The sequence below is a fragment of the Sorex araneus genome, chromosome 1 (genome assembly GCF_027595985.1).
Source record: "Sorex araneus isolate mSorAra2 chromosome 1, mSorAra2.pri, whole genome shotgun sequence".
NCBI lineage: Eukaryota > Metazoa > Chordata > Mammalia > Eulipotyphla > Soricidae > Sorex > Sorex araneus.
Window position 1 is genome coordinate 401,296,510 of NC_073302.1, and position 17,184 is coordinate 401,313,693.

A 17,184-nucleotide genomic window follows, 5' to 3' on the forward strand; every position below is an offset into this window, starting at 1 on the left:
ATCTGTTTCTCTTCCATTTAGAGTTTACTATTGGTAAATTGACTAAAAATTGGTCTACTTAAGCATTCTGTCTCTACTGGGGCCAATTTTCAGAAATCATATTTTCCTAAGAAATTATGCATTTCATTTAGATGTACAACCTTTTAGCATAGGTTTATGCAAAGTGTGACTCTATTACTTTTATGATTACTTACCTTTTCTCATTTTTTATTTTGTTATATACAATTTTACTGTTTTTTAATCTTAAATTACTGTTTTATTTTGTTGAGTTTTAAAAGAAAACATTTTGGTTATAGTTATTGTTTCTCCATGTTTTCTACTTTGATTTTCTTTTGTGTGTCCTTCTTTGTTTCTGGAGATATTCCTTTTTTATTTTCCCTAGGTTTTTGAGTTTGGGATTCACTTTATTATTTCTATTTGTATGTATTTTTACATGCCCTCTGATCACTGATTTCATTATATCCTATTTACTATTGTTCTTATTTTTATTACTTTTAGAAACTCAGCAATTTTTCACATATTCACTTTAACCTAAGAATTATGTGGATTCTTTAGTGTTCTTTTATTATGGTTTGTTATTAGTGTCTAGATTTGATTATATTCTTTATCAGAGATTATTGTATTATTTTATTGTTCATCTGTTAGATTGAACAATTTCAAAGAATATTTCATGCATTTTAGAAAAATAGGTATTCTCCACTATAGGATGTAAAACTAAAAAGAGAGATGGGGCAAGTAAGAATAAAAAGATTCAAAGATTTATATTATTACTTTACATTTCTTTCATATTTGTGATTTTACCACCTTGGCCTATCCCAGATTGGAAGCAGTCTTTTTTTGTTTGTTTTCTGTGGCCACACCCTGCAGTACTTAAGGCTTACTCATAACTCAGGAATTACTCCTATGGGGGCTTGTGGAATTATAAGTGGCGCCAGGGATCAAACTCTGGTTGGTGGCATACAAAGCGAGTGCCTCACATACCATATAATCTCTCAGGCCCCTGCAAGCAGTCTTAAATAATCACTGATGCATTCATTCTTGAAAATTCAATAGTTACTGTTTTGTAAAATTGGTTTGTATTCTTTGATGCACAGATAGCTATTAAATATTTAGTATGAATTATCACCTTTCTTTTTTTTTAATCTCTAGGTAATACTTTACTAGTTCAGCTTGAAGTTACATAGCTATGTCTTTGTAATGGCATTTTACACAATCTCATTTAAAATTTTCTGGCCTGAAATGCTGGTATCTCTGATATTTCATGTTAGAAATGAAATGGTCATGCCAAAAAAAGGTATCACATGGCAAACATCAGATACTGAGTATATAATGCATGGCAGAGGCTACCCTAAACTCTCACCAGATTTGAGTGAATCAATTTCATTCTCAGCAATGGAAAACAAATTATCAAATGCTTCCTTTCCAGCAGGTCCGACTCTGGGGGCGGGGATACTCCAAACAATAATAGTGAGTTTTTTTGTTTGAATGTAATCAAAGTAAAGAGAAAGTAAAGTGAAATTTATCAGCTACACAGGCGGGGTGGGGGGGGGAGATTTACTGTGGTTCTTGGTGGTGGAATATGTGCACTGGTGAAGTGATGGGTGTTTGAGCATTATGTAACTGAGACTTAAGCCTGAAAGCTTTGTAATTTTCCACATGATGATTCAATAAAAAATAAATAAATAAATAAAATAATAATAATAAAAGAACAAAAACATAAGAAATTCATGATGAAAAATGATGATGAAAATGATGAAGTGTAGAAAGTGAGATGAATGCAGAGTAGAAAGTGAAAAATTAATATCACCTTTCTTTTTATTAATTATGTATCCTTGTACTAATTAATGTTCTTGAGTTGAATTCTTCCTTCTGAGAGCAAGACTGCAACCTCTGTTTCTTACTCTTTCTATTTCTTCAGTACAGATTTGCCCAACCCTTCATTTTTAGTCTTGCTGCATCACTTTATTTAAAAGCAACTCTTCTTAACAACATGGAGTTATTTAAGAATTTCCTTTATAGATAATTTAACTCTTTTAATAACCAGTATTTCTTAAGATAACTCTGTATTATAATATTTATATAAACTTAAAATATGTATCACTATAAACCAAAATATAACCACACTGCATCATATCAACACTAAGGAACCAATGCCATCATTCACCAAATATTTGTCCTCCATGTTTTGATTTACCAACTTCCACCCATCTTTTGTCACAACTTAAAATAGGTCTGAGAATTCAAAAGTTCAGTTTTGCATTATTTTTGGTCCTCTGTTTTCTCTGTATGCCACAAATGAGTGAACTCATGCTTGACTTTCTCTTATTTCACTAGTTATAGAAAATAACATGGTTTCGTAGGTCTTTGTAGCCAAATATATTTCATTTTGCATATATATTACCTTATTTATTCATTATTACTAATGAGCATTTAAGTTATTTCCAGTTCTTGGAATATTACAAATAATGCTACACTGAATATGGGAGTTATCATTCTTTTAAATGATGCTTTGTATGTTCTAGGAAGTACACAGAGATAGGGATACTGTTTCATATAGAATTTCTATTTTTAATTTTTCGAGAAATTGCCTTTCTACTTTCTACAACAGATTCACCAGTTTTCATCCCCAACCGTTTATGAGTTCCCTCCTCTCCCATATTTGATTCTTGCTTTCTGGATAATAATTCTCACAGGTGTGAGGTGATACCTCATTGTCTTGATTTTAGTAAGAGGTAATAAACATTATTTCATGTATCCATTGATCATCTATATTTCTTCTTTGGAGAAGTATTTATCCATATCTTCTTTCAGTTTTTTAAAAAATGCTCTTACATTTTTTATTTTGAAGCCATACTCGGTGGTGCTCATTGGTTGTTCTTGACTCTGTGGGTTCCATGGGGGTTACAATCTCTAACCATTTTTTAATCAGGTAGCTTTTGATTTTGCTCTTTTGTTTATTAGTATGTTTCTTTTTAGAGAATCTTAGAAAGATTAATTCATCTCTATATTTAACTGTCATATAATTTATATCATAATTATTAATGGTATCATGTTTTTGACTGCTTTTTTCTGAATGGTTTCTCTTTGCTTTTTTTCTTTAATATTTAAACAGTTTGTTTTTATGTCCTCACATTCGCTCTTATAAGGTCCTTATTCAGTTTAATAGATATCACCTATTATCAAAGTGATAACCAATAAGGTTATGGATCATATCCCTCTTTTTGAAAGAGAGTGGCCATGCTCAAGGTCACTCTCCACACACTCAGAGGAGCCTCATGCATAAAGGAACCGGCAGAGGAACCCAGGTATGCGGGACCCGTGGCTGAGATCTCTAAGCCTGCTCAGATCAGGACTGGGACTCCTCCAGACAGATCGACAGTTTTTCAGTAGCTTGGCGATCACATCCACAAACTGCCCCCAGCTCCATGTAATCTCATCAAGGGCCAAGATAAAGAGACCATAAAACAAAGCTCCAGATAGCAGTGCAGAATCTCACATGGCAGAGCCTGGCAAGCTACCCATGGCGTATTCAATATGCCAAAAACAGTAACAATAATGGACCTCATTCCTCTGACCCTGAACATGACAGGAAGGAATGGAGACGTTACTGGCACCCGCTCGAGCAAATCAATGAGCAACGGGATGACAGTGATACAGTGATATATCACACATATGTAATCTGTACATATACGTGTAACTTGTATATTTATGTAAATAAAATATCATAATTTTATTTATGGATATTATTTTTGGATTACAGCTTAAAGCATTAGTTCTGTCATTTTCTTCTTCATGTATTCCAATTATACATATACTGGATTATCTTTGTCTATCTTTGTCTATATTATGACTGCTGATGATTATTTTGTTAATGATTTATAATTTAGTTTTTGTTCTTTTGGCTATCACCATGCCTTTTTTTCAAAAACCCTAATTATATTTTCTATTAAATTTATTCTTTCTTGGCTAATTTAAAATTTAGTGTTAATCAAAATCAGTTTTCAATTTTAATCGATCAATTTTGATCAATTCTCTTTTACTTTCTTTTTTTATTTGTTTCTATTTAGAACTTGAACTTTTAGTTAAAATTGTTTTAATTTATACATTTTTGATTCATCATATCTAGAAGTTTTGTTACTATCTTGTCTATTGTGCTCTTGTTTTCATGGGAAAATAGCCCTTTTTATTAATATATTATTTTGATTCTTGTTTCTGATTTTTTTCTTATGGTAGTTTTATAAGAATGTTGGGTGTTTTTTTTTAATTGATGTTGAAATGTTGGGATGCTGTTTCCACCCCCTTACCCTCCCAAAGACCATCAAGAATAGTTCATAAAGGCAAAAATAAAGGAGTGTGGTCAATCTCTACATTTCTTGGTTTATGAGCACCCTCTTCTGTTTCTTTTGTGAAATACTGATTCTTGGATGAAGAACATCTTTATTTTATTTTATTTTATCTTTCTAAGGAGAGCAGTTAGAAGATTTTATGATTCTTTACTATTTCTCCAGAGACTAAATTTCTATTTACCTCAAGATTTCTAAACAATATTTTCCCAAGACTTCACTCTCATTCTCCTTGCTTTTAGTCCCCTTGATTTCAATGCCCCAGGAGCTGTATTCTGATCCAGCTAAGTCTGCTATCAGAATTTTCCCATTCAGGATGAGAATGCATCTTTCTGAGAGTGATTATGTCTGTTTTCCCACCATGTCCCACGTTCTTACCCCTACTCTTAGCTCTTCTGTCTCCTAATATTCCAATCTCTGATAGGCTCCTGACCTAGTTTTACTAAATTGAAGCATTTATGTCTACCTACATAAAATTTTAAATCTCATAGTATTTTATACTAATTATGTCATAAGGGGGTGCATGCAGTAGTTTCTCATTGGGGATGGAAACAAAATATTTGTATCTTTATTTTGGGGGAAACATTATGCTTTAATAAAAAATTGGGGGTATGGGTACTTCCTAGTTGTGTTCAGGGGACTTGACCAGTGAGGCTGATGGTTCAATTTGAGGGCTCAAGGATTCAGTACTGCTTGAACTTTGAGATGCCATGGATTGACCACATCACTCCGATGCTACTCTGGGGTCTCCATGGTTACACCCATTCGGTGCTGAGAATTGGAGTTCTTTAGGGTCAAACTGATTGATGCCCAAGGGACCACATGGTACCAGGAATTGAATCAGGATTGGCCACATGCAAGTGGCCTTGTAGTATTTTCTCCTGTAGTATTTTCGGACCTTAAGTGAATAATTATGATAAATAGCTCAGTCATTATGTGGACTAACATAGTTTTACACAAGTTAAAAGAAAATTCAAGACATATCTATAAAAGTTCTTATCATATAATTGCTTGCTGTGCCTTGCCTTGAAGCCAGACATTTCTCCACAGCAAATAAAAGAGCCACGGATTACATCATGTTTGGACTAATGCATCTGGCAAACATAAATATAATTCTTTCTGAATCTTGGCCAGATAGCATCTCCTCTCTGTGGCAGGCCTTCCTGCCACCATTCTCCTCACCATCTCCAATACGTTGCTCTTTCATCCTTACGCCAGCATTGCAAACATTCACTATCCTTGATAGCTTTTCTAGGGAGGGCTCCAAAATGTCTAAAATATTACTGAGTTTCTTTTCTTCATGCATTAATATCTGCAAGAAAGTCTTGCACACTTTACATTTTCCACTTAAATTTGAGATTAAAGCATTCATATATTTGAATTTTTGTGCTTTCATTTTTTTTTGATAGAGAGAGAAAGAAAAAGTGAGATTGAGTGAGAGAGAAAACAGGACTTGTTTTTTTGCTTTTTGTGTCACACCCAGCGATGCACAGGGGTCATTCCTGGCTCTGCACTCAGGAATTACCCCTGGTGATGCTCAGGGGACAACATGGAATTCTGGGAATCAAACCCAGGTCAGCCGAGTGCAAGGCAAACGCCCTACCCGCTGTGCTATCACTCCAGCCCCAGAAAACAGGATTTTTTTTAAAATTTTCGGATCTTTGATTTGCTTGTTTATTTTACTTACTGAATGGGATAAAGTTCCCTGGTAAAGAAAAGCAAATTTGAATCTGATACATAGGAAAAAGTTGAGGAAAATGTATCAGATTTTACTTTTGTAATTACAAAATACTTTTTGACTAAGTGAAGCGATAAAGATATGATTTTAACTAATAAGCAAAACATTATCCTTTGTTAAATTCTTTCTTCCTTCTTTTTCCTTTTATCCTGAAAATGTATGTCTTGTAAAATCTCAATTATACTCCCTAAAGACTGTATGGGAGCAAAACTTGCAGGAAATTTCAAGGAAAATTTAATATAATTCCCAATTTGTATACTACGTTCCACTATTGCTTAGCAAAAAAATCTAATAAAGCCTGGAGAAGATTTTAATATGAGTCCTAGTCATTAGCATACTGTGAACCATACTATACATTCTACCTAGGGAACATTGTATATTTATGTTCTTTTGTAATGCTATTGCCTGAAAAACAATAGTAAAGGTTTCAATATTTTTAAAGACTAGTCCAGTTAAAATAATACAAGGTTTAAGGAAATGGTCCCCATTTCACTCCCTGCTGTTTCCAATATCTCTGTACTGTACATGGTTCCTGAATTAGTCTGCATTCCTGGGTTTGAGGAGTATTTTAAGGTGCTCACCGGAGTGAGTTTACAATCAACGTTATATAAAGTAAACTATGTTGCCCATACAAGAAGTTGCCTCTAGCAAAGGAACAAAGTCAGACAGCAGATATCAAATTCATGTTACTGAATCTGTATCCTTCAGGATTCAAGATGCTGTTACGCTTTAAAATGGAAGTGATATTTCCTTTTGAAATATTTTTCCATTAAGTGAAAAAAGTAAAGGATAAAGGATAATCTAATTAAAGTCACTGCCTTGGTAATGTCGACTGAAAAATATCACTGTATCGCTGTCATCTCGTTGTCCAGGGACTTGCTTGAGCGGGCGCCAGTAACATCTCCATTCATCCTAGCCCTGAGATTTTAGCAGCCTCTCTTTACTCGTCCTTCTCAATAGTGCCACATTGGAGGTTCTTTCAGGGTCAGGAGAATGAGACCCATAATTGTTACTGTTTTGGGCATATCAAATACAAGGGAGCTTGCCAGGCTCTTCCGGGAGCTTTGTTTTATAGTCTCTGGATCTTGGCTATTGATGGGATTACATGGCAGTTTGTGGGCATTGACTGCATAGCTACTGGAAAATGGGGGATCTAGGTGGAGGAGGCCCAGTCCCGATCCGAGCAGGCTTGGAGATCTCAGCATATCTTGGGCCCCGCATACCTAGGTTTCTCTGCCAGTTCCTTCATGCATGAGGCTCGTCCAAACATGTGGAGAGTGGCCTTGAGCACAGCTGTGGCTGGGTTCTGGAGATTTTTGGCAGCCCGGGCTCTGCTCGGGGTGGGGAGGCAAACTCCATCCAACCCTCTCCCAGGGGTCCTGGTGAAGACAGCCAATCTCTGGGGCAAGAGACTCTGCGTAGCTCTCTTCCAGAAGTTTTGTTTAATAGTCTCTGGATCTTAGCCATTGGTGGGATTACATGGCACCAGGGGCAGTTAAAATATATATGTATATATATAAATATATGTAATAAAATATGCAATTATAAATATTTATATTTATAAACTTAAATATATATATAAATGTATATGTAATACATAATAAAATTAATATGTAATAAAAGAATTCAATATTCTTATTTTGTTTAAATATTAAATATTATCTAACTTAGTTCAGTGTTATATAAATATGTACATAAATCTTGAATTGGAGCGATAGCACAGCTGGTAGGGCGTTTGCCTTGCATGCAGCCAACCCAGGTTCTATTCCTCCGTCCCTTTTGGAGAGTCCAGCAACCTATTGAGCCTGGCAAGGTCCCCGTGGCGTATTCTATATGCCAAAAATAGTAACAACGTCTCACAATGAGACATTACTGGTGCCCACTTGAGCAAATCGATGAACAACAGGACGACAGTGCTACAGTGCTACATAAATCTAATTTAACATTAAAGTGTGTAAAAATAAGAAACTCATTAATAGTGAATTGGTAAAGTTGATTCAAAATTTTTTATTTTAAAATTTTTAAGATTTTTAAAAATGTGACGGAAAGTAGTGTTTCTACTTCTTCATAATCCCTAATGTGAACAACTTTTATAAGTATTACTTAGCCCAAGAAATAAGTATCAATGAAGACTATTAGCTAATTAAGTGCCACTTGTTTTACTGATGTGTATTTTCAGGTCCAGAACCCAATCTAGAAACGTAAAATGCATTTAGTCTTCATGTCCTATAGTCCACTCCCTCTCCGACACTGCATCAGTCTGTCTTTGCATTCCATGACCTTGATACTTTTAAAGAGTACAGACCAATTATTTCATAGAATGGCCCTCATTTATCAGATGTGACTCTGACCTATCAATGGGACATAGTCCCCAGCTATGCTGAATATCGTGACCTAGGTCTCGGTAGGTCGATCTGCCAAACCATGTGACTTGGGCTCATTTTGAAGAAAATTAAATGGATTAATCAATTGATTTTTAATTTGGATGGGATGCAGATTCGAGGGAAAGTGAGAGATCAAATTATGCAAATATGTGTGATTCAAAAAACATAAATTGTGTATAGATTACAGCCCAGGATACATTTAATATGAAGAAGCAGAAATAGCTACTCAGTTGGAGAGATGTACATAAAGAAATGAGAGAGACAGAGATACAAAGGATGTGACTAAAAAGAAAAAAGAGAGACAAAAGGGATTTTCTGAGATATCCTGAGTGTGTTCTATATTCTTTATAGTTTTACCACATTTTAATTCTTTGCCCTAATTAAGAACGCTATATTTAAATTTTAATTTAAATATAAATTCTAGTTTAAATGTTATTTAATATAATTAATTTAAATTAAATATAAAGTTAAATATAAATTCTAATTTAAATATGATTTAATATAATACTATAAGTTTTCTCTAGAGCAGCCTGAAAACTCAGTGTGTGTATGTTTTAACATAAACAATTCTTGGTTTTCTGGAATGAAGATAGAGCTAGAAATCAAACATATTTTTTTAAAATTTGAAAATATCAAATAAACTTAAAATGAAAGCATAGCAAAATGAATAACAGACCTCAATACCAGACCTGAATCCATATGGTACATGGAGAAAAACATTGGCAAAATGCTCCATGACATTGAAGCTAAAGGCATTTTTAAAGATGAAACACCACTGACCGAGCAAGTGAAAGCAAAGATAAACAAATGGGACTACATTAAGTGAAGAAGCTTATGCACCTCAAAAGAAATAGTGACCAGGATACAGAGACAGCCCACAGAACGGGAAAAGTATTTACCCAATCAGATAAGGAGTTAATATCCAAGATATATAAGGTTGTCGTGCTGGAGGCCCCAGCGCACTGCTAGGTATATGACACTGGTGACCCGGATGCCCCCAGCTCCACCCGACTGGCCTGAGTAGCATCACCCTATCAGTCTGAGCATCGACTTGGTTGACACTTAGGCCCCTAGACACTGCCAGGTTGTCTCTCCATGCATAAAATGAGAAAACCATCTGGATAGTTTGCCTCCTTAACCTAAATTAAGTATTACTGACGTTGTGTTAAACACAGGGTCAAAACTAACATCTAAATTGACTAAGGTCACTGGAAACAGGAAGGGGATTTTAAATTATAGTTGTTCAATTAAATCGAATACATTAGAAGTCTAATTACATGGGCCATAATTTAAAATAATTTAGAATTTGGTGTTATATGTTTATTAAGATACAATGGATGTCACTGTCACTGTCACTGTCACCCCGTTGCTCATCAATTTGGTCGAGTGGGCATCAGTAATGTCTCTCATAGTGAGACTTATTGTTACTGTTTTTGGCATATCCAATATGCCACAGGTAACTTTCCAGGCTCTGCCATGCGGGCTCAATACTCTCGGTAGCTTGCCAGGCTCTCTGAGAGGGGCGGAGGAATTGAACATGAGTCGGCCTCATGAAAGGTGAACACCCTACCACTGTGCTATCGCTCCAGCACACAATGGATGTATGAACTATTATAATGTGCACTCTCTGCTTTAAGAAATCACTAAGAAACTGGTTGGCAGGGTGTAGAATGAGAAAGAAGGTGATCCCAAGACAATGATGACCAGTTTGGGGCACTCTGTGAGAGAGGGATAGTGATTTTGTATATCATAGGCATGAATATAAGCACTACTGTAAGCATGTTACCTCAAATACAATAGAAATAAATAAATTTTATTTGAATTTTGAGGCCACAGAGATAGTACAGAGGTTAAAGTGCTTGCCTTGCGTGTGTCAACTCAGGGTCCAGCCCTGGTACTGCATGAATGATCCCTGAGTACAGAACTAGAGTATCCCCCTAGCACTGCCGTGTGAACCAAATCCTCCCCCACCAAGAAAAATAATCTTTCCAAGACTCTAGTACAATGACAAATAGTACAATGACTTAGGGAAACTTTTTGAAATAACAGTATAGACATTAAATAGTGTTTTTTTGCATTTAAGCTAAGTTCCAATAATAGAAGTCATAAAATATTAATATATTAATATCAATTGATTAGTATTAATATTAATTGATATTGAGATATTAATATATTTACTTACATATAAAAATGACTCCACACCAGGCTGTTTTTACTCAGAGCACCTCAGAGGGTGGCGGGTGAGAACCCTCCCCTCCCCAAGGGACCCAGCCCTGGCAGCCAACCTCCACTACCCAACAGCCACCACTCTCCAGGCTGCATTCTGGACACATTATAAGACACTTCCTACCTATTTTCCATAATTACACACCATATTCGATGGCATTCTGACAGTAGGCAACAAATCATAAAGAGTAATATACATATTATATATGTATATATAGTATACATATGTATGTATGTGTATATATATATGTATATACATATGTATATACACACACATACCTCTTGGAGAGTCCAGCAAGCTACCGAGAGTATCCCGCCTGCACAGGCAGAGCCTGACAAGCTACCCGTGGCATTATTAGATATGCCAAAAACAGTAACGATAAGTCTCATTCCCCTGACCCTGAAAGAGCCTCCAATTGTTGGGAAAGACGAGTAAGGAGAGGCTGCTAAAATCTCAATGCTGGGAAGAATAGAGACATTACTGGTGCCCGCTCAAGTAAATCGACGAGCAACGGGATGACAGTGATGACTAAATAAAATGCAAAACTTCTGTATTAAGAACAAAGCATTAGAAAATTAAAATCTAAAAATACATATTAATAAATTAAAGGATTAGTATACTTAATGAGTGAAAAATCTATATGATTTGATGTTTTAAGTGAAAAAGATTCAAGAGGAAAAAATTACTAAAGGCTAGACAAATGATGGCTGTTCAAAGTAACAGGAACTCCCGCAAAGGGAAAGTAAAATTCAATAGCTGCATAGTATTCCATTGTATAGATGTACCAAAGTGTCTTTAACCAGTCACCTGATTTTTTCACTCAGGTTTTTTTCCAAATTCTGGCTATTGTATAAGTGCAGATGTCATTTTAACTATACTTTTTTGCTTCTCCGGGATATATTCCCAGAAGTGCTATTGCTGGGTCGAATGGGAGCTGTTAGAAAAGATGCAGTCATGAACTTTTCATATAAGTGGATCAACATGGAAAGTGTCATGCTAAGCGAAATGAGTCAGAAACAGAGGGACAGACATAGAAAGACTGCACTCATCTGTGAAATATAAAATAACAGAGTAGGAGATTAACACCCAAGAATAGTAGAAATAAGTACCAGGAGATTGGCTCCATGGCTTGGAAGCCGGCCTCATATGCTGGGGGAAAAGGCAACTCAGATAGAGAAGGGAACACCAAGTAAACTGGGGTTTGAGGACACGGTCAGGAAGGGAGATGTGTGCTGAAAGTAGTCTATAGACTGAACACGATGGCCACTCAATACCCCTATTGCAAACCACAACACCCAAAAGGAGAGAGAGAACAAAAGGGAATGCTCTGCCACAGAGGCTGGGTGGGGTGGGGGATGGGATTGGGGGGTGAGAGGGATACTGGGTTCATCCGTGGTGGAGAATAGGCACTGGTGGAGGGATGGGTTCTCAAACATTGTATGAGGGAATCACAAGCACGAAAATGTGTAAATCTGTATCTGTACCCTCACGGTGAATCGCTAATTAAAAAATAAATAATTTTTTGCAAAAAGTTAAAGTGAAATTATGAATGGCCAGTTCAAAATCAATTTAATCTTTCACATAATGATATTCAATGTTTTTCCTGCATATCCCAAACCCCAAAGGTCTAAAACACCATTGTTAATTCTTTGACAGTAAAATATAATCTGATCTAAATGAAGTTGGCTCCAAACCCGTGCTGACAGTGGAGAATCACATATGTTAGCCTGCAAAAATACACATGTGTTTGATTAAAAAGTGCTTCTTTGGACACTGCAGGAGTGTTACAGAATACTAACATGATACAGAAAACTCTTGTATCATGTTAGTATTCTAACTGATAAGAACAGATACTACACTTGATCTTAGCCAAAAAGTCGAGAAGCGATCATGTTAGTATTCTAAACTTGGAAAATTCTGAATTTTAAAAATCATGTCACTAAAAAACTTTAGATCAGGAATTTTCAACCTATATTTTATTTGATACTATAAACAATGTTACTCATAAATTCCCAATGTGAATAATAAATTGATGTGTTCGTTTAACATAACTTGGCTCTCTTTTTTAGTGAACGTTTTCTAATCTTTACATAAGTATGTATGTGTGTGTATATATATAAGCACTCATATAAATATATCAGACCCCGTTAAAAGACACACTTTAAGTTACAGTTCCATTCCTAAATTTCTAGAAAATGATTAAATATTTAGGTTTAGGTAAATCTAACACAGATGTAATAGATTAAAAACTCCAAAGTCCAGGTTGTTAAACAATATAAGATTTGTTAGCAGTGGGCTGGAGTAACAGTACAGTGGGTAAGGCGCTTGTTTTGCACATGGCAGACCCAGATTCAATCCCTTGCATCCCAGATGACCTTCTAGGAGTGATTCCTGGCACAACAGTTATCCCTGAGCACTGCCAGTTATGGCCCCAAAACAAAAACAAAAACAAACAAACCAAAATGGTTAGTGGGGTTATGCAGGCTCTGGCCTTAATTCTGATGACTTTGCTCTGAAAACAAAACCATGCTGTATGTAGCATTCATTCACATTGAAAAATATTCTAGATATTTGTTGACATAAATAGAAAACATTAAGATTTATATTCACAAGATGATCTAATTAATTAAAATTATTTATATCTGTGCATAAACATATACATAGAAAAAATATCTAATGTATATATATTTGCCAAAATATTAACTGGTTTGGTTATACCTCTATCTGGCAGGATTGTAGGTCATTCTAATTTCTTTTTTAAAATGTCCTTCTCTATAGGGAACATGTGTAACTACCATAGTGGTTGAACTTAAATTTCTGATCGAGGAAATAGAACAGGAGACCCCAGTTTTATGCCCACATGGCCGCTGCCAAACCCTTTCAGGTAGAATTCTGAGCCCTCCCCCCCATCCTGCCCTAGAACCTCAGGGTGTGGCCTAGAGGTATTCCAGCACCTTGAGAGACCCAAAGGTTCTTTTTCTTTTCTTTGTGGGGGAGGGGTGGGCTACCCTAGGTGGTGCTCAGGGATTACTCCAAACTCAGCACTTAGAAATTACTCCTGGCAGTGCTCAAGTGACCATAAGGGATCAAACCGGGTCAGCCACATGCAAGGCAAGTACCTTACCCACTATACTATCACTCCAGCTCTGTGGACCCAAAGGTCCTGACATTAAATTATTTGGTCCAGTTGACAAGATATGGCAGTGAGTAAATCCTCACTCTGGCCTTCTGAGCACAGTTTGGGAGGCCCCCCTCAAAAAGCCACTTAAATTTCATTTAAATATAATATTTGAACTATAGTATACATCACAATATATGCAAATTACCTTTCAAATTGTACGCATAGATATATTTGGCATCCATAAAGAAAATATATTTATATTTATAGGACTTAATAATTGTAAAAACAATATATTTTGTAAACAGTATTGTGAATCAGAGCTTGTTTTTCAAACAGCATGTTTTTGCCTCTAGGAACATTTCTAGTATGGCTAGTGTCTTAAACGTCTATGTATGTGTATTAAAATTAGCCATGGAGTCTTAAAAATATGAATGGCAATGTTGAAGAACGTGTGCTTAGAATTTTAGACTTGGTAGAAAGAGACACTCAGAGAATATATTGGCAACATTCAAATTCTGACCCATGTGGAGAGAACAGCAAGCAAACCATCTTGAATGGTGGGATATCAATTGAGAACTTATAATGTCTTTGTTTCAGTCATCAGAAACAATTTTCTATTCTCAGAAATATATTTTGAAAATATTATCTTTATTCTGAAAGCCTTCTTTAAACATACAAATAAATAAGAAAGCTGTATGCATTTTCAGGAAAGCCATTTATCGTTTCTATTGCCTTGAGTAGTGCTAACATGATGATGTGCCATCCTACTGCTTGGCATGGAATAACAGCTCTACCCAGCAGTATGTCTGCAGAGAAGAAAGCTGTGTTTAAGTGCCAATTTTCAAGTCAGTGCTTCTTATAGCTCCTATAATATGTGTCTGGAATTTGCTGCTGACTCTGAATGCTTTATTCTACCTCAGTAGACAAATTTTGCTATCTAGGAACAATTAACTTATATTATTTTTTATTAGAAAATGTGATACCTGCTATTTATTGAAAGAACTTATTTTTGTTTTATTTTTCAGAGCTTCCATATGGCTGGGAAAAAATCGATGATCCCATATACGGCACATATTATGTTGAGTAAGTGTGATGTTAACTTGCTATTAATGTGTGGTGATACTGTGTTAGTATTGCGTTTATTGAGTATGTGTGGCTAACAGCCCCTTCATTTCCCTTTCATCTTACTTTGAAGTATCCACAAAGACCCTCACAGTATAAGCTACTGTTTCATGCCTCTCCAGATGGCTTATTTGTCATTCCTTTCCTTTCACTCATGATTTTTAGACACCAATTGGACAAGTGTGTTTCACGCTGTCTTCCGAAAGTGATAATTAAAGATAGCAAAGGAAATGCCGGTCATTTTACAAGCAAAATGTTGTGAACTGGATGGTCGTACAAAATAGGTGTTCTATCAAATAATATTTTGTCATTTAAATTAATTTGCCATACTTGTTATTGAAGGAGAAAATAAAATTTAGATATGTTTTCTCTTACAAGACCCAAATTCAAGTAAGTTGTATTATTTTTGGAGGTTAGACATTTATGTTACTTGTTGGAGATTACTTTTATCTTATGTATCAGATAATATACATTCAGAATAAAACTGCAATTAGGGATTGAAATATATATACATATATTTGTTTTTCATAAAAATAAAGTAATATTGATAATTTTCAAGTCAAACATGTAACTCATTTCTCTAGAAATCCCACTTCTGGTATTTTTATTTCTTATTGAATGTGCTATATTGCTAATGTTATTTGGATGAGCAATAAAGCCTACCTATTCTCTGTGGGAAGTTTACTCCCCAGAAGTAAAGAGGTTGAAAAGCAAAATACTTTCACAAGATTTGTCAAGATCTAACTCTGTTTACACAAATCACATTCTGTTCAATAGTTATAAATCTAGATGGTCAAATGTTTCAGGTTGATGAAATTATTGCTAAATTGCTTTTGCAACAATATTCTGTTACTGAACTGCTACTAAAATCTATAGGTTGATGGCTTTATTTCTAAATTGGTTTTGTAATAATTTTCAAATAGTTACAGAGATTTTAAAAAGTGTCAAGCCCTTGTTTGATCTGGGGACAAACCAATCAGCAAAACCTGTGCTCTCTCTGCCTTTGAACATTTCCTTCATTGAGCTTGTCTTCTTGATGCTTTAACCACATCACCTTTATTTGGAAAGTCCCATGTTGGGCACTATAGTAATTTCTTGTCAAGTTTCTTTCACCGCACGCATTAATCTCAGATAATATAGTCTCAGTCTCACTATGTCACTCCAATGTTTCTTTTCTCCTTAACTGCTCTGATATCATGTGAACACTCAGTAAATGAAAAGAAAGTAAAATAACTTCATTGAGGTATCTGTAGTTACATACATAAAGAAAATTATTAGTAAATAATTGTAAGATACTTTTGTTCTGGTGTATGCTAGTCAATTAAAAATACTTATTTTGTTGATGGATGTGGTGTTGAAGTTCTATAAATGAGAGACCATTACTAAGAGTATTGTATTTAACATTATTAATGGAATCTTAATCATTTAGAAATGAATAAGCATATAAAGAAAAAATAAACTATACCTGTCTTAATAATAATACAGCTGAAGTTTGGATAAATTTAACATAAAATGTTTCCAGTAAGTGCTAGTTTTTCTTTACTTACTGAATGGCACTATACTATAATCAAATCTATTATATCTTTTTTTTTTTTGCTCTTTGGGTCACACTCGGTGATGCACAGGGGTTACTCCTGGCTTTGCACTCAGGAATTACTCCTGGCAGTGCTTGGGCGACCATATGGGATGCTGGAACTCAAACCCGTGTTGGCCCCGTGCAAGGCAAATGCCCTACCCGCTGTACTATCACTCCAGCCCCAAAATCTATTATATCTTAAATCTAAAGTAGTTCCACATTGAGAAAGAAACTGAATATGCAACTGCTAGTAATTATTTTAATGTAATTACCTGCAAACCTCATTGAATAAGAATTTTTTTCTTAACCAAGATATTTGCAACTGCCACAATAAGTCAGATAGGAAAACTACTCAACTTGGTCATTATAGCTTTAAACCATAAGTGATGCATAAGTGAATAGGCAGGGCTAAATTCCAGTAAGCTTTATTTCTAGAAACAGGTCACAGACCAAATTTGACCTATCAGATGTTGTCTGCCGACATTTGTCCTTTTCCTTTAGATTATTATTCTTTGTCCTCAACTCCTTTCAAGCTGATTTCCAATGATAGAAACACTATGTCATTCAAATGTTCCTTTTCTCCTTAATTATCTACAATAAAAGTGTGACACCCATATATCAGAAGTTAAAAGTTCCTATCTTCTTTAATAATGTGGTGTGTATTCTTCTGCTG

At 35.2% G+C, this 17,184-nt stretch overlaps 1 protein-coding gene and 1 pseudogene across 11 annotated transcripts in view; one reads left to right on the forward strand and one right to left on the reverse strand.

Annotated features, from left to right (window-relative positions):
* MAGI2 (membrane associated guanylate kinase, WW and PDZ domain containing 2) overlaps window positions 1–17,184 on the forward strand; it is a 1,445,467-nt gene that overhangs the window by 1,089,979 nt on the left and 338,304 nt on the right. For all 11 annotated transcript variants that reach the window (XM_055133467.1, XM_055133407.1, XM_055133431.1 and 8 more), the window contains one exon: window positions 14,839–14,896. In XM_055133467.1, the coding sequence (XP_054989442.1) occupies window positions 14,839–14,896 (58 nt within the window). The remainder of the gene's footprint in view (window positions 1–14,838; window positions 14,897–17,184) is intronic.
* On the reverse strand, window positions 12,371–12,581 carry LOC129401111 (U2 spliceosomal RNA; annotated as a pseudogene).